Genomic DNA, 27,191 nt, shown 5'->3' with positions numbered 1-27,191 from the left:
ACGTCCGACTGTGGCATGTTTGTCTTTTACTTTCAATATAAGCCCTTTATGTGATATCGCTCAGACGTCCGACTGTGGCATGTTTGTCTTTTACTTTCAATATAAGCCCTTTATGTGATGTCGCTCAAACGTCCGACTATGGCATGTTTGTCTTTTACTTTCAATATAAGCCCTTTATGTGATGTCGCTCAGACGTCCGACTGTGGCACGCACTGCCTTTTATTTTCTATTATAAGCCCTTTATGTGGTGTCGCCTTGACGCCCGACTGCGGCATTGTTATTCTTGCATTTTCCTCTCGAGGAGTCATTCAGACCCTCGTTTGGCACCCAATATATTATTTTGGGGATTTCGGGAGGACTACCGCCCGACTTCTCTTTTATTTCCCGTGCAGTATCATCTCTATGTCTGAGTGCACCTGTTAACCTGTTCATAGGCATCATGTCTACATTTGTTATATCTTATGTCCGAACTGTCTTGCGAGTACTTTCATAGTACTCACCTGGCTTGTTGATTTGGCCAGATGTTGACGAAGGCGATCTCATGGATGAAGAGTTTGATAGTGAGTCCGACGCCTAGAGGAATCCCAGTCAGTCCCGTGCGATCCTGGATATTGGTCACTTGTATTATATACGCTTCCGCCACCCGCAATAGATCTCCTCGAGCTTCACCCCGACGCTCGAAGAGCTGTAGTTTTCAGGAGTCATATCACCCGCTTCGCGGTGATATTTTCACCACCGTTGTTATCGTGAGTTAGTAGTTATGCCACCCTACCCGCCGTCGTGTTTTATCGGCGTACATGTAATAAATTGTTGAGCAGTCTCCGCTCAACCTTGTATTATATTCAGTACCCCTGGTATTTTTCTTCTGTGACCAAGATATTGTCTACCAGTGAGAAGGAATTCTTCTTTACTGGTCCGTAAAAGGGATTGGTCTCTCAATAAATATTTTATTGAAAAACCGGTCGTGACATGTTCTACTCGTGCATAGAATCTACGCATAGACCTAGCTCATGATGCCACTGTTGGGGAACGTAGCAATAATTTAAAATTTTCTACGCATCACCAAGATCAATCTAGGAGATTCTAGCAACAAGAGAGAGAGAGAGAGGATGTGCATCTTCATACCTTTGAAGATCGCTAAGCGGAAGCGATACTAGAACGCGGATGAGGGGGTCGTACTCGCGGCGATTCAAATCGCGAAAGATCCGATCTAATGCCGAACGGACGGCGCCTCCGCGTTCAACACATGTACAGCCCGGGGACGTCTCCTCCTTCTTGATCCAGCTAGGGGAGACGAGAAGTTGAGGGAGAGCTCCGGCAGCACGACGGCGTGGTGGTGGAGCTTGCAGTTCTCCGGCAGGGCTTCGCCAAGCACTACGGAGGAGGAGGAGGTGTTGGGGAGGGAGAGGGATGCGCCAGGGGAAGGGTGCGGCAGCCCTCCCACCTCCCCTCTATTTATAGGGGCAAGGGAGAGGGGGCTGGCCCCCTCCAGATGGATCTAGAGGGGGGCGGCGGCCAAGGGCGGAGGCTTGCCCCCCAAGCCAAGGGGGGCACCCCCTTTAGGATTTCCCCCCAACCCTAGCTGCATGGGCCCTAGGGGGGTTTGGCGCCCAGCCCACCTAGGGGCTGGTTCCCCTCCATATTCAGCCCATAGGGCCCTCCGGGGAAGGTGGACCCCCGGAACCCTTTCGGTGGTCCCGGTACAATACCGATAAACCCCCGAACACTTCCGGCGACCGAATAAGGACTTCCCATATATAAATCTTTATCTCCGGACCATTATGGAACTCCTCGTGACGTCCAGGATCTCATCCGAGACTCTGAACAACATTCGGTAACCGCATATTAATTCCCATAACAACTCTAGCGTCACCGAACCTTAAGTGTGTAGACCCTACGGGTTCGGGAATCATGCCAACATGACCGAGACATCTCTCTGGCCAATAACCAACAGCGGGATCTAGATACCCATGTTGGTTCCCACATGTTCCACGATGATCTCATCGGATGAACCACGATGTCGGGGATTCAAACAATCCCGTATACAATTCCCTTTCTCAATCGGTATGTTACTTGCCCGAGATTCGATCGTCGGTATCCCAATACCTCGTTCAATCTCGTTACCGGCAAGTCACTTTACTCGTTCCGTAATGCATGATCCCGTGACTAACTGCTTAGTCACATTGAGCTCATTATGATGATGCATTACCGAGTGGGCCCAGAGATACCTCTCCGTCATACGGAGTGACAAATCCCAGTCTCGATTCGTGCCAACCCAGCAGACACTTTGGGAGATACCTGTAGTGTATCTTTATAGCCAACCAGTTACGTTGTGACGTTTGGTACACCCAAAGCATTCCTATGGTATCCGGGAGTTGCACAATCTCATGGTCTAAGGAAATGATACTTGACATTAGAAAAAATTTAGCAGACGAACTACACAATCTTGTGCTATGCTTAGGATTGGGTCTTGTCCATCACATCATTCTCCTAATGATGTGATCCCGTTATCAACGACATCCAATGTCCATGGTCAGGAAACCGTAACCATCTATTGATCAACGAGCTAGTCAACTAGAGGCTCACTAGGGACATGTTGTGGTCTATGTATTCACACATGTATTACGATTTCCGGATAACACAATTATAGCATGAACAATAGACGATTATCATGAACAAGGAAATATAATAATAACCATTTTATTATTTCCTCTAGGGCATATTTCCAACAGGTTCTGCAGAAGGATTTTCGTGTCCCTCCATTATAGGAGTAGAAGCACGGGCAGGACTCGTCGGGTCCTCTTGATGAATCGGCTCATCCTTGTTAACTGGTTCGTCTGCGCCAGCCAGCTCATCCTGCATCTCTGGGTTGTCCGTCAACGGGCCTGGGAAGGAACTTCAGTATCCACTACAGCAGAAGATGACCATCGCTTTTGTTTTTGACAAAGGCTTTGGCCCTGAATTTGCAAGACAAATGAAAATCAGTGCAGGAGAGACGATGAAAGACAAAACGGAACTTTATAAAATACTTACCCACAGTTAATGGTGAAAGTTGGCACTTGAGTAGCACTGGATTCATCCGATGATGGGGACGTCATTTGATAATCCAGGTCAGATGGATGAAGTAACTTTTTGATTTGGCCGGCTTGAGGGTGTGAAGAAGTTGGGCTGTGGGGCACCTCACTCGCGCTTTATGACGAGACAGTGAATTTGGCAAGCCTTCTGCCAATTCTCCGGAATCGCTCCTGGTCTTCCGCTTCGAGGTACCGGCGTACTGAGTTTTCTTCAAAAGAAATTGTGGGTCTAAATAAGCATCTGGATGTGAAAATGGTACCTTTCGGATCGCACGTCTCTTTTTCTTTTGAATAATTGTTTCCAAGTCGGGAGATTTGTTTACCTCAGCATCACCAGCTTGACTGGATTCAACCTGGTCCTGAGAAGAGGTGGTGTCAACAAGTTCATTAAACAGATGGCCGAGGGAGTCAAGATCTTGTACCTCATTTTCCTCCTCTTCATTCTCCGGCTCTTCGTCATGGTCATCCTGAGGAGGAGTGGGAACTCAAGGTCCAGTTCGCCACCATTCAAAACCCTCCTGAAACATATGACAAGCCGGTGTTTAACTAAGGAAATAAGAAAGTAAAAACATATAAACAGCGTAAGGGAAAATTTGCAAAGATGACTCATCGAAGGCATCTGATTTCCTGCATAGAAAGGGGGCAGTCCTACAAGGCTGCATTTTTTCCCAGGTCTCGCCCAGCAGTTTCTTGGTGGCTTTTTGATATAAGTATCAGATAATTCAACCTAGCTAAAGCTCAAATCATCTACCGGCTTTCCGGTATAATCGTAGATCAAGTGACCCCTCAAGCTAAGGGGTTGTATCCGCCATCTTACCCAAAACCGGGTTAAATTGACTCCAGTAAGGCCATGAGACGTCAGAGCATTAATTTTGGAGTATGAGGGCTCCAACTTTTCTCTTTCTTCTTTGGAGGCGAAACCCGAGAAAATGGTCGAAGCATCAAGTCGGTCCAATCTATAACCCGGCAGTGGGTGTTGATGTGCTGGAGAAGTGTCTTTACAATAGAACTAGGTCCTATGCCATCCTTTAGGATGGATTGCCAGTGCTACTTTCGGAAAGGCCGAGGTCTTCCTCCTTTGAATAGTAACCCCTCCAAGCTCTATGCTCGGCCCATTCTTGTGCTCTGTCTGGTGGTTGAGGTAAAAGAATTCTTGAAAGAAACTGATGGTTGGTTCCATTTGGAGATACACCTCGCAGAACACTTGAAATTGGCACAAGTTCATAATAGAGTTGGGACCAAGATCTTGAGGCCTGATGTTAAAATGATGAAGTATATCACAAAAGAACTTTGAACCCGGAGGTCGAAAGCCCATGTGCAAGTGATCAGCAAATATTATTATGTCATTTTGACCCGGTTGTGGATGGGTCTCTTCAGCAGGCAAGCGCCATTCTATTTCAGCCTGAGCCGGCAATAGCCCGGCGTTCACCAAGTTGGTCATCATAAGCAGCATGCTCGTTTTTGTCCAGTTGACTTCCTTATTAGTTTTAGGAGCCATTGGTCTGGATTGCAATAATGGTTCAGCTACAAGATATGAAAAACAAGTATAAGCCGGCAGATTATGGGGGTATTCCGGGTTGCGGAATTAAGAATCAAGTTATGAGACGGTGATAATTCAAGCTGGTATAGGCAGAATAAGTGCAGTTTACAGTTTGATGAATGACAAGTAAAAAAGGCATATTTTTCGTGTCATGGCAGCAACTATTCAAGACTAGCGATAGCCCGAGGGTCAACGCTCTAGAATGAGTATAACCCGGCAGGAATATCACTATGGTTTACGACCCAGGTAAGATTATGAAGCAAATTCCGGGTCAAGAGAGTCAAACAACTTTTGTGTAGGTTCAATATCAACATAGATCCGAAAAATGATCGCAAAAGAGGAAAAAATAAAAAGACCTAGGTTAGCAAGGTTTGCTACGGAGCAGCATTGGAGTTCATTCAAGAGACGAAAGGGGATCTATGGGGAAAATAAATACGTTGCAAGGGAAATCCATAGGCCATGTGGATGCTAATCCATTTGAGATCTAAATCTACAGTCGTGCCTTACGATGAACTATGGACGAACTCCAGCGAACTAGAGAAGAACTACAGAAAAGAAAACCACAAAGATGCAATGGAGCACTCACAGATCTGCAAAGAAGAGTTTGCAGGCTTCGGGATTCACGAGCGCATCCACGGTGTTCTTGGTCAGTCCCTGTGACGGCACTGGTACTGTTGCGGTTGCTGTCTTCGAGGTCGGAGAGCTTGAGGAGGCACGACGACGTTCGAGCGAGAGGAAGAAGGAGCAAGAGGGAGAAGAGGTAAAAAATGAACCCTGCGGGTCCGTTGGCCTATTTATGGGGGAGGTAGAACCCGAAACGACAGGGGCGAAACCCTAGGCGACGCAGCAAATTTCGGGTAAAAGGTGCCTCAATTTTCACGGTTGACAACATTTGACATATCCACTCAAAGATCTGTCGTGATGTCACGCATGGATTTCTGAGAGATAGTGAGGTGTCATGGTATAAGGTAGCGCAAAAGTACTAAGTGTGGAGCGAGACGCGTGACCGGGCGAATGAACTGACCTGGCAAGACACTTCTCAAGGAATAGAAATGAGAAAGATCGAAGGGGTGAGAAGATGACGGCTCAAGAAATAGAACCGGAACTCAATCCTTCACTTTTTTTTCTTGTCTTATTTTCAGGTTCAGTGTAACATGGATAAATCCAAGCTAAACTGGGGGCTAATGTTGGGGTTGTTCCCCACAACTAAGACCAGGCCAGAGGTATGACCTAGCTAGGAGAATGGAGGATTTGTAGGTCACCTTACTTTTTGGATCAAGATGAAGGCCATCCAGATGGGCCAGAAGCCCAGAGCAAGACCTGGCATAAGTCCGGCCCTCATGAACCCTGTGGGCCGGCTCGAGAAGAAGGCCCAAGAGTGGAATGCTTCCTAACTTGGAGGCCAAGATGAATAAGAGTTGGAGTAGGGTACGGGTTAATAGTACAACCCGGAATCTTCTATAAAACTAGGGACTCAACCTGTTATATGAAGGGGATCCCCTAGGACCAAAAGACTAAGTTGCAATCTGTCGCGAGCTAGGTTAGCGAATCCGCATCCTTGTAATCGAGATCTCCAGCAATATCAATCAAGCAGGAAGTAGGTCTTTACCTCCACCGTGAGGGGCCGAACCTGGGTAAGCTCGTGTCCTTCGTTCCCGATCAACCCCGTTCAAGCGACCACCTAGTTGCGATGGCCTCCGGACTTAGTCCTTTCACGAGGGCATCTGCCGTGACAAAACCATGACAGGTTCCGAAGCTGCACGCACCACCTCGTTGTTGAGTTGTCAATGTAGATGGTTGGCCTCTCTGGGGAAAAAGTTTCTACTAAGCCAAAAATTCTTCACGCAATATTTTCGGTTGGTGCAATTTATTCTCTACCAAGATTTATAGCCAGTGGCCCTCAAGGTGTGTGCCAGCCTAAAGTCTAGGATGCACTTGAAGGATAAAATAAAACCGCCAATCCCAGTAGCCATTGAGACTCAGGTCGATTTGCAAAATCGGCCTGAGGACAGAATCCTTGCTCGGCGGCATACTTTTGGAAACAGAAACTCAGTGTGTGGTAGCCCCCGAGATCATCGTCGGGGTGGGCCGAGGCTTCTTTCGAGGTCATCAGCGGGGTTGTAGTCCTCCCCGTCGTCATCGTCGCCTCAATTCGCCATGTCACTACCTTTGCGGCTACCGTCGTTATTGTTGTTGCCATCCCCTCCTTTAGGGGGGACACCGTACCCGCAACTGTGGCTATTACCTCCTCCATTCTTGGGAGTGTCTACAATGTAGACATCATATGTGGAGGTTGCGGTCCATCGGCCTGTAGCAATCGGTGGTGTGTTGTCTGAGGATTGTCCTACAGCGTCGTCCATGTAGGATGTCTCTTCGGAGGCACTTGCGAGGATGTCCATTAAATCTTCGACATTGGCGACTAGGTGGGTGGTGGGTGGGTCACAAATTTTGACCTTCCCCGGTTTTTCCCAGATAGGATCATATACCGCAATCTGGTCATCCGAGATCGCAAGTTTCTGAATATGATCTAACATGTTGTTCAGCAGCATCTTCTCGCTTTCCCCCATGGCCCAATCAAGAGCTGGAGCCAACAAAAATTTACCTGAGATCCGATCTTACATGGACCCCGGTTCTTTGTTGACAACTGGCATCTGGTCGTCGAGTACGATGTTCAGATCTTGACTCGAGGTCGGATCTAAACATGGGCCACGCCATTGTCTTGAACCACGACTGACTCGAGGGTTAGGACGGGCGCATCAGCACGCTCCTCGATCTGGTCTCACACCCGACCCGAGAAGGCAAGCTCGTCGAGTGAATCCACGGCATGCTCGAGGTTACCAAATCTGACGATCCAACCTGGGGCAAAGTTTTTGATCTGGCCGAGGTGGCCAGCCGAATCAACAAAGAGAGTGGTGTTGCCGAAGATAAAGATTTGTCCCGGGCAAAAGGTTAATCCATAACCAACCTGATCGTCGATCTAGAGGCAGGATCAAACCGTTTGGACTACTTAGAGGGACCTGCATGGGCCATTAATGATGGAGTCAAATCCAGCAGATCTCGGGTAGGGGGTTCCGAGTTGGTAGCCTTGGCATGATGGTAACAGGGACACATGATTTTACCAAGTTCGGTCTCTCTCGAAGAGATAATACCCTACGTCCTACTTTGATTGTATTGATTTCCAGGGAGTACAAGTTACAGGTTGATCTACCGCGAGATCTATGGGTGTATCAGCGGGTCCTCTACGAGTGCTACCACTCGGTTTATATAGGTACCGATGTGTACACAGATCGGTTACATTTAGGGTAATCGTGGCGTGGAGTCTTCGGAAGTTTCCATCCCGGCGCTCCTAGGCCCGGCGAACGAGGCACACTAGTAAATCATCTAGGGGGTCCTCGGCCGGCCCACCTAACCGGGAGACGACGTGGTAACCATTGCTATCAAGGATATGATCACTCGAGGAGAGGAACATTGCTATCAAGGAAGCTTCCAAGGAGCAAAAGATGTACATCGGGGCACACGACTTGGATCCCAATGCGGCGAAGTTTGTTCATGACTTCCATGCTAGTACTTGCATTTGTTTACAAAACTATTTAATTGCATGATTGAAACAACGAAGGCAGGACAAGGCCGGACATTTGGTGCCCATCCCGTCCAAACATTTGGTGACTTTGGTTGGATGGCCTCTGCCCCACCGGATGTCTACGGACACATCTAGACGTGTTTGCGATATTTGGATTTCCGTCCTCTTCTAAGTAAATAAAAACACAAATTCTAGATATTTGGATTTCCGTCCTCTTCTAAGTAAATAAAAACACAAATTCTAAGGCAGATCGAATGAACGGGCTAGGAGTTTCGGTAACCAATTGTGCAATTGATTCTATGTTGGCGTCCCTCTGTAGGTGTATATAGACTGTTGTATGACAAACATGCGACGAGATAGTAGAGCTTTTGCCATCAAATGGGACTCGCATAGATAGAGCCAACAAAATCTCACTGCTTGCATGTATGTATGTGCAATGAACTCAACTCAGGCGAAGTGAACAGAAGGGTGCTCAAATTACACCCACTAAATGAATGAACAACACCACTTCTGAGGGGTCAAGTTGAAACAGCAAAAAGGAACCTAACACGGACCCCCTTCCCCTTCCCTTACATCCATCCCCCGAAACAAAACCATAGACAGTACAACATCACCCCATCGTTCCACCACAACACACTACCACCACCACCAAAGCATCTATACACACTTTACAAAACACTGGCCTCTCTACCTCACATGGAACTCTTTCTCCTAACCAAAACAAAACCAAGAGCAGGAGGTGGAGCCAGCACATAATGCACAGTATAAGATTCTATTGTCAGCACAACGACGCCTCCATCGTCTCATCCACTTCTTCCCCCATTTCAAATGTGTTTCTGTTGTTTGCCTGTCCTCCGATGCCGAATGGCCTGGGCGTCAAGACGGGTCCTCATGCAGCACGTTTCTGCGAGCCAAGGTCAACCCTGTGCTCTTGGTTGTCAACACGGGCAGATGCTTGTCAGATTACCAGATATACTTTAAATCAATGTCTTTGATATGTGCAGGTGAATCCTGATTTCTCTATCGCTATGAGCCCTTGAAGCTGTCATCTTTCAGTGACCAAGAAAACAAATGACCATTGGCATCCCCGCTCAGAAGCTGCTTCAGGTCGGGCGGTATACAAAGGGCAGTCACCGGGTGCTTGTGTGATTTGAGAACCTTTTGAAGAATTAGCCTGTATTCCAGCGTCTGGACATCCAGACCCGGCCCTCCATAGGTGGTTGTTGGGGATTTGTTTTTGTTGTTTGCTGCCTCATCAGACGTGCAGTGCACCATCTTCCATACCTTCACAGCACCACTTTGATGGCCTGTCACATACCAGTTTGTATCCTGCCAGTCTGAGTGTGTCGTGCTTGCCACAGATAAGATGAGATCAGAAGGAAGCTGAGAGGTGTTCACCACAGCAAGACAGTCTCCGTTGACGCTCCAAACAGCAAAAAGAACACCAGCACCAGTCAGAATCTCACCATTGAGGTTGTTCACATGTAATGCAGACACTGACGCTGGGAACCTAGGCAGCTGCTTCACAAAGACCAGGCCTGTCAGGTCCCACAAGATGACGGAACAATCGTCAGAGCCTGAGACTATTAACGAGTAAGGCTGGCTGACATAGATGCATGTTATTTTGGCAGTGTGGGCACACAGGGCTTTCTCCATCCTCAGGAGACGACGAATGCCATCCTTCACAAATCTCCATACTGCAACTACTCCGTCATCACCACCTGTGGTGAGAATGTTGCCATCATGGCTCACTCCAGTGCACTGAATTTGACTACCACCATGAAGGTTCTCATGTGTTGATTGAAGTCTATCCTGATCATATGTCAATATTCTCAAGCTGCGGTCAGGAAATCCCCATGAGATGTACTCACTGTAAGCAACTGGCTTGAGCAAGCTGTTTGATGCGGCAATTAGGATCTTGTCATTGTAGGTCACGATCTGGGACACTGACGATGCTGTCTTGCGGATCTCTTGGTGTGTGAGATAGGTGCTGTACCGTAGAGGATGAGGAGGAATTTTCCTGTCAGTCCGCCGCTGTGGATGGGCTTTTTGGAATAACTGTTTGGGGGTCTGGCCAAAGTGATTGATCTGTGCCAGTATCGAAGCCTTCATGGTAGGATCTGATACTGCATCTATGTCAACATTGCCTTCATATGTGTAGTGATAGAAAACATTGACGGCATCTTCAGCTGCCTGCCATTCACAAAAGAAAATAGCCATTACAATGCAACCAATGAATAAAAGCGGAAGTTACAAAGTGAAATATGGAAGACCGTTAACATTAATACTCATTTTGCTTCACTTTATACTTCACTCTGTTTGATATTACAATACTGTCCACAAATATATACAAATAGTTCTCTGCCGACATGGGACAAAACACAATAGAAATAAATGATCAAAACTACATCTCAGGGAGCATGAAAAACACAAACCTATATCCAAATAATTCCATCGTAAAAACAATATACTTGATTTAATCACAAACATGTATGTGCTATCATAATGATGGAAATGGCAGCTCCTTTAATCACAAACATGTATGTGCTACTGTAAAAACAATATACTTGATTTAATCACAAACATGTATGGAGTATGTGATATCACAAGGACTAGGGGAAAGATAAAAATTACAGGAGCCTGAGATGCTATATACCTTTCCTCTCTGCTTATATCCAAAAATAAGATCAATCCAATGATGCAGATTCTCAGATACATAGTCTGATTCCAGAGCTTCCCGGTGTTTTCTAATAAATTCTCTGGTGCTACCTTTCGCCCAAGGTGGCAAAACAACATCACCGACCTGAGAGCATTATTTCACAAAGTTTAGATGCTTGGCTCAAAAAGCTGAGCCTTGGTTAGAGTATCAGCATTACACCCAGCGCAAAGAGTAGTGAACTTTTGTGAAAGTAATACCTTCTCTCCTGATTGTTTCTCCCCCAAGTCCAGATTAAACCGGTTCTCCAAAAACTCGGGCAGATAATAGAACTCAGGAATGAGCTCTTTCACATCTGATGTGTTGCTCTTACCAGCAGCGCTTGTCCATGTATCTTTCACACTATTGAACAACCTGTCTGCATGGTCGAATTGTCCACCCTGCAGTTTCTGGTTTTCCATGCTGAATGGAGGCAGTCTTAGAAGATAGAAAAGAACAATCCCAGCACTTGAATAATGAGAACCATAATGGAACTTCGGTACATCAGGGTCATCCCAGCTTTCATATCTGAAAGTAACGGAAGAGGGTAGTCAGTTGATGTTAGATGTTGGGAAGCACTGAAGACAGTAGAGATTTTTCATCAACTGAAAAAGAAAAGAACAAAAGAGGTATTTCTGATAAGTGTTAGATGAACAAACCTCTTACGGAATTCCTCTTCTCCTCCCTCTGTTTGACATCCCATTGGTTTATCAAGCTTACGGAAGCTCTGTGGGTTACTCAGATCTAAGTTATCGCTTTCGTAATCTGCAAGAACCCATGGAAATACTGGGTACTGTGTAAGGTCGCTATAGCCCCGACCGGCAAGTGTATTTAGATGCATGAGATACTGGAAGTTGGTAATTTCTCCACTTTGCCATCTTTTGGAAAAAGATTTTGCCATAACTTTGAAAAGGCGGCTCCCCTCACCGCTATCCTGCTTTGAGGAAGCTGATATTGTCGTGTCCAACCTGTGGAAAGCCATGTTTATTATCAAGTTCCTTTACTCAAGCATCCTAACGATAAGTAAAGGTGACAAGTGAAAACATTAAAATGCCAAATCCTACAAGTTCAGATCGTTCATAAAAGATGAAGATAAAATCCTCACTGCCTCCTGAGCTATTAATTACAAGAGACCATTCAGGAAGAAACATTGATAGCAAACAGCTCTAGTTAAACACAGGAACCGGGCAAGATCTGCCTAATAAGAACTCAGATTTCATAAATTTACATGTATTTGCAGTTGACTGGCTGGTTTTGACCGACTACACCCACTTCTCAGAAAACACTAATTTCAGACAATACTGAAACATAACTACTATTCTAGCCAATGAAAGACACGAACCAGTTATACTAGTAAGAAATAAGAAATGATAAAATCTTAACATTAAGCAAGTGTGCATAGAATTAACTCAACGTATATAACTGCAAAGGATTAAGAATACAAACATGCTATTCCGTGGGAGGTTCATGGCAATCAGAGTTCTGAAAACTTCCTCCCTCTCTTTTTTGTGGAAAACTAGAAGCTCGTTACACCCATCCATGCTGAAAATCTCGATTGCAACAGGTCGAAGCTGATAGTCACGTTTCAGGAGCTCATGGACACTATCAAGCTTCCACATATGCCATGGATGAGGCAGGTTGCTGCTATTGCAAAGATTTTCCTTACCCCAAGCACCTCCATTGTATGCCCATGCTCTACCACCAAGTGAGTCCTTTGCAGTTGCACCCCATGGTGAAGGTGATTTCTGCTGGGAATCAATGCTTCCCATTATATCCTTTTTCACACCTAAAGCCTGATCAATGACAGAAAGCTCATCTTGATCGGCCTTTTCGCAAATGCAGTTGGAATCGTCGATGTAGAAGTTCTCAATAATGTATAAGCAAAGCTCCCCAATAAGAAATATACCATCGTGCTTGTCAAGACCAGCAACACGTTCACAATTGTACTTATGCCTGATCTTTTCAGAAGGTTCCATATAAGGCCTGATAAGATATTCTCCGTTGTCAAGCAACTCCTTATCTGATTTATCCTCTGAGGTTCTCGTATCAGTACCTTTAACTGAAGGTGGTTGTCTTGGTGAATATAACTCAGATCTACCTTGGACACTCTCTGACATGTGATAAGAAAAGGAACTTGATTTTGCTCCGAAATCATTTGCAGAGTGAAGACTCTGTTCATTGATGCTGCTTTTATCATCAGTCCAGCCAATTGGAGGTGACGCTGTGCTTCCTCCTTTGAATATGTCATCATCCTCTTTGAAAGATGCAAAATCAGCAGCATCAAGTTCCCTCTGCTCAGTATCATAGGTCAAAAGATTCAAGCCCGACATTGTATCTGACCCAGATGTCATCATGTCTCCATCCTCCTTCTTGGCTCTAGTAACATCATCAAACCCAAGGCTGCTGGTTAGAACATTCTGAATAGTATCTATCTTAAATTTGGAGTTCTCAAGTTTCTTCCGCATTCTATATGGTCCTTCAACAGCACATAACTGCCATGCAGGTTCTGTGGATACTTGACAAATGGGGAAAATACCTCTTTCATGTACAAGCTGTTGAATTTGGCTCTGCCACTCACTTTCTCCATGCAATATCCATCCATATTTGTCTTGACGAATTGCCCTCAGCTCTGTGGACATCACATCACGAACCAAATCAAGATTATACCTCCGTTCATTTATCTGCTCCCAGTGTCTGGCATCTAGCTTTACAATTTCGCGTGATTTCCGTCCCATCTCCTTCTTGCGCCTGACTTCCATGCCTTTTATTCTCACCCCAGGAAATTTTGCTGAGCCAGTAATGTACTGAACCCACATTATTAAAGCACACTGGTCTAACACTTTACTAATTGTTTGCTGAGAATTCTCGAGCCACTCAAAAAACACGGATGTACTCACAGTCAGCAATTTGTCAAGCCCTCCATGCAGAATGTCTGTTTGTTGCCCCTGGTTAGGCTTACAAACAAGCAGGTCCTCAAGAGATGGGCGTCGATGCACTACCAGGTACTTAAGTAAATCCACCGCTAAGTCTTGTGCAGTTAATCTCTTGTCACGAAGAAGTGCCATCAGATTGATGCAGAAACAACACATTAGATCATTATCAACATTGCTTGGGCATAGAATCAGCCTCTTGTTGGAAATCAAAAGCTGAAGAATGGTACAAATATCGACAGAATACTCTTCTTGGGGAGGTTTTGAAGCTAAATTTCTCCCTGTTTCCGTTAGGAAAGCCAGATTTGCCAGCAGGTCATCCTCCCCAAGATTCTTAAGGAATGTTGGCAGGAAACAGTACATTATCAGACGGTTTGTGTTCTTCAATATGGCATGGATGTAGGGGTCGAGTTGCCTGGTTCCTCGAGCAATGGATAAAATACCTTTACCTGAAGGTACTGCATCTTCAATACGGCCATCTTGATTGGCAAGCTGCAACATGGACAACAAGAACTCTAGTGTTCGCAGTACACCGACTGGGGTTGGAAAGCAGCCAATGTATACACGGTCAACAATCAGCCAGCAAAGTGGTTCCAAGTTGACAGACCAGCGACTCTTGTCGAGTTTCTTCCCATCTTCTTCATCATCGAGTAAGAGTTTTCTTTCAAGGAAGTTCATCAGTCTGCTTAGGCACAAGCCTTGAAAAACCAAAGCAGAATCAACGTCTACAAACAAAGGCACGGACTCAAGAACGCTCTCAATAAAGAGTGTTGCTTTGAGCTGCTCTGATATAATATCAGCAAGGATTTGAGCAATGAAATCAAGAACAGCGGTAGCTCCTGCAGAGCAAGGGCCACCCCCATAACCTACATCATCTATGTCAAGCAGAAGCTTCGAACTGATCGGGAAAAATGTATTCACTGCAGGCGATCCCTGAATGCTTGTCTTTAGATCAGGAGATGAATCGAGGTCCATTGCAGATATAGTTGAAGACATGGATGGAGAGGCTGTTAGGTGTCTACCATCAGTATATGATCCTGTGCTACCAGCCCAAGAAGTGAATGGGGCCATGGGAGACGCGGTAGGGGTGTTTGCTGGTTTATGAGTCGATCTCTCAGACAAAACAGGGGATCCAATGTTAATCACAGAGACTGAGCTGGGTGAATCAGATAGTTGGTGAGAATCGGCAATGCCATTTGATCTCACAGCTGATAACGGTCCTTTATCATGAGCATTCTGAAACACTTGGCTTGCTTCTCCATTTAGAAACTTGGTGCTGAGCTCCTCACTGAGAGAGATGTCTGCTTTTACTTCACCATTATCAGAAGAGTTCTGCATGTCGGTACTTCCTGAGCTAGTGCTTTTTTGCTCCTGAGGAAAACTTGCAGCACTCAAAGTTTTGGCAGATTGTTCCTGATTCTGTGGCAAACATGGAAAGGTATCTTTTGAACTTCCATTGTCATCATCATTCATGTTCTTCTCATCTATTGCAGCAGTTGTTAGATCTTTTGCCATCTTCAACGCACAATCAGACCTGCAGAACAAAAGGAAGGGTCAGTTTGAACATCTAGAACACCAGGTAACTTGATATATGCACATCATACAAACCTTGCACAAGAGAAATATAGATCAATACAGCTTTCTAGGAATTCATGTCGCCTGCAAACAGCAGAGAATGGTGGGCAGGTTTTTGCCAAATCAACCATGAACCGCAATATTGAAGTAGCAACAGCAGGTGCTGCTGCTTCCCCAGCCATTAACCTTGCTGCATATGTCTTATGCATCAGAGCTTCTCCTTGAAGATCTCCTCCCATGTCTGATGTTGCCTCCACAAGATCCGCAACCAAGGTGCCATTAAGGTGTGAAAGATTGTTATTCTGATGTGCAAGCATAGACTTCATAATAAATGAATCAAATGTAGCTTTTGCCATTGCGATAACAGTATCCAATAGATCCACAAACTTCAGTTCTCCATAGTTTCCATCACTAGGCATGAGAGCATGGAAATCAAGCATGCGGACCTCCGGAACTCGAGGATAAACAGGCTTCCCAAAAATCAAACAGAAGATTATATAATATATTTCAGGAGAATCATAAAAGCTTGGAAGCACATGATTCAACCCTTGGAAACCACCACTTGTACGGAATTTCAGAGCGAATGTAGCAGATGATGTAAGGCAAACTCCTAATAGGGTGGTGATCCATCTCATACTTGTCGGATGCACAGCTTCATCAAGGAAATATGTGACCAATCTAGATGAAACAACTTTATGCCATTGCTCCAGCAACTCTTCAGCGTTTATGGTTACTTGTAGATCAATGAGCATTTCAAGTAACATGTTCCTCACAATAATATGCTTTCCCATAGCCTCCCGGACAATCTGACGGTTTGGGCTAAGTTCTGGAGGATCAAATGTCATGATTATGAATCTTACAACAAGCTCCAACTCGGAAGCTAGAAAACCATCCTCCAAGATGACACCAAGCAGCACAACTAGCTTCTCCAGCACAGGAATTTCAACATCCCCACGCTGTAAAGTAACAAGAAGATGCTGCACAAGATTAATTCGACGCAATATTGTGAGGTTATGGTTCCTAAACCAATGCATTGATACCATCCTCTCAAGAAACCCAAGAAGAGTTATTTGTACTGATATAGGAGCAGCAACCCATATAGTCCAGTCCAAGAGAACATGTTCAACCATATCAGCATTTGACAAAACTATGAACTCAGAAGTCTCACCAGCTAAGTCAGCATTTTCAAGCTCAGACAAATGGCTGAATGAATCTTTTTGAGCTGAAAAATCATCTAGATCTCCATGTGATCCACCAGAAGACAGATCATCGCCAAACTTAGGTAGGCTAAGATCATCAAGACTGGCATCTGGGGAGATACCAGATGCATAGCTTGATGTTCGGTTTATATTTGACTTCTGTGGCTCGGGAAATGAAGCCTCACAGGCAGCGATGCGGAAGAAGATATCAAGAGATTGCATATCGAATAATGACATCCTCCTGTGCAGAAAAAGTGCGAGAAGATGATAGCCCCTCAAGGCCTGCATGTCTTTCACATTTTGATGGCCCTGCTGAAGAGACAATGCAAGCAATTCCAGTGCCATATGCAGCATATCCTTAGTTTCAGCAGCCTCAACAAGAGCAAGCACAACAGGCATTCCTCCAACAGTTTGAACAGTGTCACCAATTGTGCATTGATTACACACATAAACATCACCACTTAGACGTCCGTATCGTGGTATACCTGTCAATATGAAGAGCTAATTCAATCTTGACATACTCCAACCAATCGAGAAAGACAAAACATAAATCAAATAAGGAAGAAGTTCACGCACCTCCTATAGGGGATGCAGCAGCAGAAGTTGGATCAACAAGGTTAAGCAAGGAAAGAGTCCCAGATGCTCGAAAAGCATCTGATGATGTTCCATCAAATGCAAATATTAGCTTCCTCCCAGACAATTGCATTGAGAGATTTCTTAACCTTTCCATATCCCATACAATTCCACTGCTCTCAAGTCTAGAACTCACTTGTTTCGCTGAACTATCTATCCGCTGGCTGCTTGAAGGTGCAGTTACTTCCACTTCAAGTGAATCAAGAATTGCCATTACCTCCCCACCACAGGCCCGGTTAGGTACAAATCTCAGAAGATCGGTGTCCTGGAACAATCCCCGGTAACCTTGTCCAAGAATATACATGAAACAAATGCTCCCTGGTGTCAAGACTTCCTCGAAAAGGTAACAACAGCGGAGCTGCCATGATAAGTCAGAAACTTTGCCACGGGTAGCAGGTGTACCAAGTGTTACTTGCAATGATTTACCAAATGGGGATGGCGAGTATCCAAGCTTGCCAGTATGCCTCAGCTTTCCGTCAAGGTAAATGCTTGCCACACTTGCTTGGAAAAGGCCAGCTAATGCATTTGGTTTGCTATGAACAACTGCAAGATGATGCCATTTTCCCTCCACCATTTCAATGCCAGGAAATGACAATGAACTTGAATTGCTTGTTGCTATAGTAAAAGCACCATTGTCATGAAGATAAAGTTCTGCATACAAAGTGTTGGCGTCATCCACTGCACTCACAGAAAAGATGCGCAAAACTTGCGCACTCCTTTTACCATAAGCCCCTTTTGATGGTTTTTCTGTTTCCTTGGAATGGCTTCTAAATAAGTTTCTAAACTGGAACCAACAAACAAAAGAGTATCCAGAAACAGGTGGCCATGTCCTTTCCCCTAATGAAACCTGAATGGATGCATAGCCAGCTTTACTCATGTCCATCTCAATGAAAGGGGCTAGAGAAATATCTCCTTGTCTGACATCTTCCATTTGAATTAGCTTCTCCATCATATTTACAAAAAGATGACCTGAACGCTTCACTTTCAGCTGAAGTATATACCTCACAAGAAGTCTTAGTTCGGAAGAAGACAACCTGACCAAAAAATTACATGTAAGACAAAATCAAAGGACAAGACCTTAGATCAGCAATGGAATTTCATGGAATATAACTGACCTATAGGCACCTAGCACTTCAACAATCCTCAAAGCATGATTGAGAATAGGAGAGGAACCCTCCAAAAATGGGTTGATTGTCTCGAGTAGAAGACCAACACATCCTGTATAACAAAAAGGGGAACAGAAACATAAGGGACTCTTCTCAACATGATCACAAGAAAAGAAAGGGTAACAAGAACTTTCGTCCATACCAACAGAAGTTAAATTCTCCTGGTTGAAGGGACCAGCATTTGCTAGTTTCTCGATGAATTTCAGCAACTCAAGTTGAACTTTAGGCGTAAACATTAGCAAGGAGCGGATCAATACGACAACTGCACTAGCATTATAAACACGTTCCACATCAAGCTTTGAAAGTCCAAACGAGGTTGCAGACAAGAAACATGGTTCATCCTCTGAGGTTTCAGATGAGATGCTCTCTACCTGCAGGTTGCTGGTAGGAGGAAGAACAATCTCTAGTGCAAGCTCAAGCATAAGTAAGATAACTTGCCTTTCGCAATCCACACAAAGCAACCCAGAATCAGAGAGAAGATCATAGAAAGTGTGTGACGACAGAACTGTATGCAGCCTTATCCTATTAACAGCATTGTTGCATACAGCAGCTGTCATAGCGCGCATTAGAAAACCAAAGATCTTCATGTGAGTAAACAATGATAGTTCATTCTCCTCATTTTCACCTTCATTCTGGAAACTATGAAGCGTTGTAAGTAGAAGAGAAAATCCAGTGGCTTCTCCAAAAATTCTTTGTGCTGAATTGTTTGCCCCAAGAATGCGCCACAAAGCTCCGAATGTATCACACTTTGCATCATTGTCAAGCTTGTGCTGAGAACCCAGTGAGGTTGATACCATCCCACTCTTCAAGATCTCAATCAGTGATCCTATTTCTTCAGGATGAGCCTGAAAAAGAGCAAGGTTTACATATGTTAAAGAAATCACAGTTCGCCTGCCATGCTGATGAAGTTCACTTATTTAGCACAACTGGAACCAACAAGTCATATGGCAAGTATAGGCACTTAAACTTGCATAGGAGCTCCACTTAGGCCCAAAAAACTTAGGACCCTAAAGTATGATAAATCCAGATGAAAAATGAGTTATTTTCATGGGAGAATAAGGTAAGAACACAAACCTGAAGAGAATCTTCAATTATTAAGCATGACAGTAGCCGTAGCACACCAGATCTGTGGCTTTCTGATACCAAGAAAGGAAGAATGGTGTTGACTCCATTGGAAGATCGGAAAGACTGCTGGTTAGTCTCAGCTCTCTTCAGCAGATAAAAAAGGCAATCCCAGGCAACATTAAGTGTCCCTTCATCATCAAACATGGGAAATTTCGTGGAACCAGAAGCCATCAACTTCGGTGAAAGAATGGAGTCTTCGTTGTCCACAGTTTTCTGAATATCATCTGTGTCAGACCTAATCTCCGGAGAGTAAAAGATCTTGCTCTGCTGATCATCTCCAGAGAAAAGCTTGTTTTGTTTCAAGTCATCTAACAATGCCCCAAGAACACCCACTTCCCTGAGAACTTTCTTGTACTGCTGATCAAAGGACAGGAGCTTTACGAAGAAAGAAAGTACAGTATGCTTAAGACTGGTAGAAATTGGTTGTTGCAGTAAGCAACAGAGTGATAACAACTCCTGCTCTGGAATACAATTTACAACAGTGACTGCATACTCTAGAATTTTTAAGATGACCTCTTGAAGTGCTGCAGGGAAACCGCCCATGTTTAGGATAAAAAGAGGAACAGTTCGCAGTTGCTGACATAGCTTGTAGTTTTCGAGATGGCTCGAGAAGATCTTGAACATTCTATTGAGAACTTCAGCTTGTACTTCTAAGTTGTCTGCCTTCAGAAAAATGTCCTGTAACATCTGAATGGCTTCAAGATCTTTTACCTTGGGACTGCTCATTTCCAAAATGTCATCTGCAAACTTGTCAGCAGATGGGGTTCGGCTTCTGCTGTGACCTGTTCCCTTCCCATGAGAAGATTGCATACTTTTACCAACAAAATCTTCAGAGGGACCAGTTTGCGACAAATTTACAAGAACATCAAGCAACCTGGACAGCTGAGGTGAAAGGTCACATGAGAACGTATCTTCTTCTAATCTGCGGGAAGCGTCCGACCTACTCTCTTCAGATACTGTCTTGGGCAAGGATTGGTTAACCTGATTTTTGTGTAAGCTGCATAGTGTGAGTGCAAACTGGACAAGGAACTGGTAACCATGAGCATTGTGTATGTCTTCCCTGAGCCTAATGGATCCAGCCTCTGCAAGTTAAACGGAACATCATAATATTAGCGCTCAAGACTGAAAATTTAATACATAAGCAATGAGAATTTTGAACCAAACCATCTCTTCTTGGAAGAAATGCATATGAATGGCAAAAGGTCTTATTGATTTACCAGGCCTATAAGAGAGCTCAACACATTCCAGTAACAAATCCACAATGCTGATGGTATAAGCAGCATCACCACTTTGAGGTTCGAAATCTTTCACGGCCATAAGGAGTACTTTAATCTAAAAGGCATAATTAACAATGGGTCAATAAAACTAATTAGAAATATTTGTAAAAGAATAAGTGTTCCAGTCACACACACACCCAAAAAAGTAATTGTCTAAATGAAATATTATAGATGCATCGATAAAGTATCTGTGCTCTTCAGAGTTATATCATTTGCCATGAAACATCAGCAAAAACAGCAGGTTACAGCTAGTGATATATACAATGAACTAAAACCACGACAAGTATTTTAGAACGGAGGGAGTAGTTTAAATCAAGACTAGATGACTGAGGATGCATTTTTACATGGTGTTTGGTGTCAAGGAGACATTTTACCTACCAAATAAAACAACCACCAACAAGAGAACAACAAAACTGAAATACTATTCCGTCAACAGTAAAGAGATAAAGAAATAAGTACCAACTGATGCTTCCTTATGTACTTCGCAGAAGTCCCATTGTCATTTGCAAGAAGAAGACTGAGAACCTGTTTGGTTATTAACTTGAATATTTAGTAACTCGTGATCTGACAGGAATATCTCTAGATAAACGCTGTATCATATCAACCTACCTGCATCGCATGCCGATGAAGCTGAATTGTGTGAAGAGGAACAAGACCCTCCTTGAACTGAGAAAACACAGATACAGAACCATTTGCAACCATGTGGAAAAGAAGCTGTAGAGCGTCATCTTCAATTAAACTTGGTGCAGCAGATGAATGGCTCGCTAGTGCCTTCATTATATGCACTACACTTGCCTCGATCTTCGTAGAAAAAAAAAACAAGAAATGAGATCAAAACCAAAATTGGCCATGACAAAGTAAAAAATAGGATAAACATATCACGTATTTGAACATAAGGCAGAAGACTTGTACTCCCTCCGTTTCTAAATATAAGCCCTTTTAGAGATTTCAATATGGACTACATACGGATGTATATAGACATATTTTAGAGTGTAGATTCACTCATTTTGCTCCGTATAAAGTCAGTATTGGAATCTCTAAAAAGGCTTATATTTAGGAACGGAGGGAGTAGTTAATAAGATGGACATTGAAGAGGACAATATACAAAGTGCAACCAAAAATAGGTTAACAAGCTGAAATTTTGCCTCAATGTATGTCAACAACTATGAAATCTTGCAAAGGAAGTCCTCTTTCTATGAGAAACAAAAGAGTAGTGTTACCTCGAGCCGCCGAGATTGCAAAGGACACCAATCTTTATTCTTCCCACTTGCTGATCCTTCTCCACCAACAGGTGAGGATTTTTTGCAGGATTCATCAGAACTCAACAGGGAATTGAGGATATATATAAGGCAGCACAGAATACCAGAGTCCAACAAAGGCTGCTTATCAATAGTCTGTAACCAAGAAATTAAACATGAAATGCGTGTTACTCTGAGAAGTTGGCGAATGTTGTTTCATCTTGGATTTCAAATATCAGAAATCAGCTGTGCAAGACCCTATCCTTGCTAAGTTTACTTTAATCAGAAAGTGCACGCCTCTTCCTTCTTCATACTATGTACATCATGCTTCAACTTCAATGCACTACAGAAGTTGAAAGTGGAGGCATAGAAAACAAAAAATGATGTATGCCACACTAATCTACCCGATTGCACATCACAACACAATATAACACCACACATTAGCAATATTAGTTACCTATGATCCCTTCAAAACATCCACTGGCAAATACTAGAAGAAAAACCCATTGGCAAAATAAGGAAGCGGCTATACGGTACAATAATAACTAGCACTGTTTTGATAAGGTTTGAAATAAAAATGAAGTGCTCTTATTACTGGGATGTTTAGAATTACTTTAAACCTCCAGATAGCTTGGACGTGCACTGACAGAGCAGGCAAAGTAAAAATAGATTATACTCCCTCCGTCCGAAAAAGCTTGTCCCAAGCTTGTCTCTCAAATGGATGTATCTAGGCACTAACTTGGTGCTAGATACATCCATTTGAGGGACAAGCTTTTTCGGACGGAGGGAGTACTGGTGAAAACGGGCATTGCAAATGGAAATAAACACACTATTAGCAACTAGCTAATTAGCATTATAAAGTTAAAATGATTTGATGTAACATGTTGGGTTATAATCTTGTGGCTTATATATCAATGAACAAGCATTTATTGCAATGAAATTTGGACCACCTAGCATTACTATTAAAACCTTACAGACTGTCGTACCATGACTGTCAAAACTAAACATCAGATGAACACACGATGGAAGAAAAAATAGAACATAAATGGAAACTAGTATCTCAAGATGTTAAGAAGGGCAACTGGACAAACCTCTGTCACAAGAACTTCAACTGCATATAACAAGTTTGAACCCGGACATACGCCAAGCTGGATCATGGAAATAAGTTATCAGGCAGTGTATGGTTAGCTGAAGTTTGGAAATTGCATCATACAAATAGACACAATAAGGACAAACCTCTGTGACCTCAGAAAAGAAGCAAATAACATCATCAACATGCAAGGATCTTCCTTTGCTGTGGATTCTTAGTTTCTCCACATCTGTGACAAAGGCCCTTCCAATAACAAAAGCAAAAACATGTGCTTCTACTAACCTGTATCAAATATGAGACAAGCTATTAACAAAAAGATATGCGGGAAGATGTTTCGCATAGAGAATAATGACAAGCAATGCCATAACAGTATCTGAGAGAGTGAAAGTATGGGGAGTCATACTTTGTAACTAATTGAGCTACACTAAACTGCTGCTTCACTAGCCTACAGAAGACATCTACTGCCAAATTTAAGGCCCTTTCTTTCTCCTGCGCAGGAAAAACCATAAGACAATTGTTAGACTAAGAACCAAATACAAAATGTTATTGGCTTACAGTGACAAAATGAAAGCATCAAGATACCTTTTCAGAGCTGGAAGAGCGGAATTCTTCCCAGAACCTCCTGAAGTCTGACACCAGTTCATTTTTTCCCCTGCAAGTACAAGAGAAATAATATTAAGAACGACAGTGTAAAGGATTAAACCATGTAACCTCTGCAGAAGAATTTCATCATTCACTTCAAATAGCAGAGTCAAATGCCTCAGCCCTCAACAATATTTGAAATGAAGGACTGCAATGTTTCTTTCATTGTTTTAAGGTAGAATTCATGCATCAAAATCATACAATGTGTGATGTGGCTGTGTGGCAGTATGCATGCACACGCCTGTTACCTGCAAAGGTATAAAGTAAATCTAACGGGTAAAAGAGAGAACTACTGTATCAGGTCTACGCTTTGCAGGTCCTAATAGTATCCCTTTTTCACATAGTAAATGATCAAACTATTCATCCCATGACAATAGATTGTATAGTGGTGATTCAGATAAGGATTAAGACTAGCAGGAACACATTAGTACTGAAAGTGCGAAAATAATTCTTCTTTCTTGGTAGCTTACGGGTGTTTAACAGATAATAGAGCAATGGCAAAGGGAACAACTAGAGAGAAAGTCCATTTGCAGACCAAGAGATCGCGCATATAGAAAAGAAAATACGACTTATAACCGATAAATCATATAACTGGTTCTTCACATAGGACCTCTGTTTCTAAATATAAGCCTTTTTAGATATTTCAATACAGACTACATACGGATGTATATAGACGTATTTTAGAGTGTAGATTCACTCATTTTGCTCCGTATGTAGTCCATATTGAAAGGCTTGTATTTAGGAACGGAGGGAGTATATGCAATGGTTTCAAACCAGACCCATTACATAACCCATTGTGATTTTACGGTAGCAGCTTTCTTTAGCAATTGTCGAGCCAAGATTAACTGAACATGATCTAGAAAGGGTCACGGAGAATGCTAACCTCCTATAGGAATACCAATTTAATGGTAGTAGCATATGTGCCCAATTCGCATACTTGCAGAATGTGTTAGCACCTAGCTCATATACAGTGTGACTATTTGCACATAACCGTAACAAGACAGTCCTAGCAATGAACATTCAAATCTAACAGGTAACTTCACGCAGGCAATCAAACACGGGTCCTAGCAAAAAGTTGAATCGCATGTTAAGAGTGATACACACCATCTTAATCCCACGGCATCGGAAATGTGAACATTCCAGTTCATCAAGCTGGCTTCGATCATAACAACTAAACATCACAGTTTCTGTCCTACAAGGAATGTGTAAAACCACGGCTCTGTAATTCTAAGAAACGCATGCAGAACACATAAGAAAATGAGAAGCAGGGGTGGGCAGACTGCAGGGGCGTTGGAATCCATGAATTGACCGTGCAGCTAACGCCTCGTCCAACCACCCAACATCATTTCACCCCACAGCACATGAGCAAGACAAAATCAAAGAGAGAAAACACTGCAGCTATATCGTAAGCTTGAGCTAGAAACGTGATTTGATTAGGTGAATCAAACCGTCATCAGTAAAAAAAACGTCAATCTAACGCCCAATCCCGCATCTACCAAACAAAATCTCCAGGGAGGAAGCGCATAGGGGAAGAAGCCGCCGTCCACGATCGAGAGCTCGCGGAATCCAAATCCGATGGCCATTGCTCGGCCCGGAAACGCAAGCAGGCGCGGCGGGATCGCGTCAACGGAATCAGGCGGGAGGGGAGGGGACGCACCTGGCGGCCGAGGGCGAGTTCCCGGACGCGGCGCTGGCGCGGCCGTCGTCGCTGGCGGAGGCGGAGGCGGAGCTGAGGCGCGTGGTGGCGGGGTCGGCCTCCTGGTCGTGGAGCGGGGACGCCGGGGGCGGCGGCGGCGGAGGCGGCTGCTGCTGCTGCGGGGCGGCGAAGACGACCTTACTGAGCAATGTCGACCATTTCATGGTGCCGGCCCCTCATCCGCCGCGCAGATCCCGGCCGGATCCCGCCGATTCGCCGGAATTCCGACGCGATCCCCCTCCTCGCCTCCCCTTATTCCCCTATCAAAATAATTTCCCCTCCCTCTCTCTCTCCCCTGCGCGTGCGCGTGCGTGGCTGCTCCCTCCGCCTCCTCTCGTCGCCTCCGGCTCCTATTTTTGTTGCTGTTTCTCTCTTGCTTGTTTGTGTGCCCTCTCTCTGCCTCCTCGCTTATTTCCTTCCCTTTTTACTCTTTTCTTTCCTTCCTTATTTTCTCTCTTCACGCGCTTCCCCCCTCTCTCTCTCTCTCTTCTTCCTCCTCCTCGGCCTCTTTGTTTTGTTGGGTGTGTTTTTTGTATCGCGACTGTGTCTTCTCCTGTTTGGTTTGGTCGCTGCCTGCTCGCTTCCTCCCTCCTCCCTTCCGTGACGATAAATATCGGTTTACTTGTTCAAAAGAAATATAATAAACACAGACAAAAAATCCTGAAGGTAACATCGTTAACAACTGCTACTAACCCCTCTCTGACTTTGTGTCTGATTAACTTTAATCTTTTGCGACTTGTGTCTGACGTACTGTGTGATGAGGGTGACAAAGCCCTGTGTTTGGTGAGTGTAAAACTTCTATGAGACTGCTAGTGGTGCACTCAAAAAGGGAGAAACTGCTAAGCAACAGGGTGCATTCTCTAAATAAGCAAGATTTTCCTGGATTATTTACATAGAATTTGATGCTTGATGTTTGGTGCACACAAAATAAATTTTGTATATCATTGGTGTACTGTATGTAAAATATAAGGATGAAGAGAACTTACCTTTCAAAATTACAAGACGGAGAAGACAGAGAGCTGAGAGGCAATGTCGAACAGAGTCGAAGGCGCGCATTTGAGGCATTTCTAGGCTTTGTCGTTGGCAAAGTTTTGAGTTATGGGTCTGTCAGTGAGCCATGGGTTGGTTTTCCGCCTCCTCACGCACATCCATGAATGAAGATGTCAAAAATGTATAATATCAGGTGTGCACATCCTAACAAAGATAGAAGTGTTTTAACATATTCATCAATGATAGTGCATCCAAGGACTCTGAACCAACGACGATGAAAAAGGCACAAATCAATTTCTTACAGATCTATTACCTCCATTAGCTAATAGCGGATCCTTAAACTCAAATCATAGGCACACATAAACCATAGTACTCCAGATGCCTTTTTTGCGCAGGTCCTTCCCCGTTCCCCTACAACATCGAATCGCCGAAAAAACTCGATGGTTGCCAGATCTGGGAAGGATGAGTGGGTCGCCTGCTATATGTCGACTCAAGCTCTTTGGATCTAGGTGTGGATTTGCACTAGCCACATACACCTCCAACATATATCGGAACCCTAGATCTACGGGGGAGGTGGACTAACCTTTTCGCATGCTCGTGACCTCGCCGAAACTTAGATCTGTGTGTGAGGACGGCGGATGGTGAACGGTGATATATCAAAGCCCTGGAGGTATCTCCTCTATGAGAAAACAAGGTAGAGAGGGCATGGCGAGATGGCGAGGGGAAAAGGCGTAAATTATG

The 27,191-nt window shown here is 44.0% G+C and overlaps 1 protein-coding gene and 1 long non-coding RNA gene across 2 annotated transcripts; both read right to left on the bottom strand.

Annotated features, from left to right (window-relative positions):
* Positions 1-8,588: 8,588 nt before the first annotated feature.
* LOC109786498 (protein SPIRRIG) lies at positions 8,589-25,957 on the bottom strand. The gene is made up of 19 exons (XM_020345071.4): positions 25,422-25,957; positions 23,705-23,774; positions 23,526-23,611; positions 23,269-23,404; positions 23,124-23,180; positions 22,015-22,188; positions 21,404-21,595; positions 21,254-21,319; positions 20,735-20,849; positions 19,467-20,599; positions 18,535-19,237; positions 18,342-18,444; positions 17,170-18,260; positions 15,428-17,078; positions 12,336-15,353; positions 11,549-11,857; positions 11,111-11,417; positions 10,851-10,997; positions 8,589-10,387 (listed from the first exon to the last, which is right to left on the bottom strand). Exons 1-19 carry the CDS (start codon positions 25,622-25,624, stop codon positions 9,221-9,223), a joined length of 10,728 nt encoding a protein of 3,575 aa, XP_020200660.1. The 5' UTR covers positions 25,625-25,957; the 3' UTR covers positions 8,589-9,220.
* Positions 25,958-26,611: 654 nt separating this feature from the next.
* On the bottom strand, positions 26,612-26,900 carry LOC123494209 (uncharacterized). Its single transcript, XR_006664556.2, has 2 exons — positions 26,764-26,900; positions 26,612-26,654 (listed from the first exon to the last, which is right to left on the bottom strand). It is a non-coding gene; the product is annotated as an uncharacterized lncRNA (long non-coding RNA).
* Positions 26,901-27,191: the final 291 nt, after the last annotated feature.

Source organism: Aegilops tauschii, chromosome 5 (genome assembly GCF_002575655.3).
Source record: "Aegilops tauschii subsp. strangulata cultivar AL8/78 chromosome 5, Aet v6.0, whole genome shotgun sequence".
In the NCBI taxonomy this organism is placed as follows: domain Eukaryota; kingdom Viridiplantae; phylum Streptophyta; class Magnoliopsida; order Poales; family Poaceae; genus Aegilops; species Aegilops tauschii.
This window is presented reverse-complemented; position numbering and strand designations above follow the sequence as displayed.

Coding starts and splice junctions, on each gene's coding strand:
- LOC109786498 (XM_020345071.4), bottom strand. CDS start 25,624: ATGAAATGGTCGACATTGCTCAGTAAGGTCGTCTTCGCCGCCCCGCAG. Junction 18,261..18,341: donor GAAGTGCTAGGTGCCTATAG/GTCAGTTATATT, acceptor TTTTTTGGTCAG/GTTGTCTTCTTCCGAACTAA. Junction 17,079..17,169: donor TGCTGCATCCCCTATAGGAG/GTGCGTGAACTT, acceptor TCATATTGACAG/GTATACCACGATACGGACGT.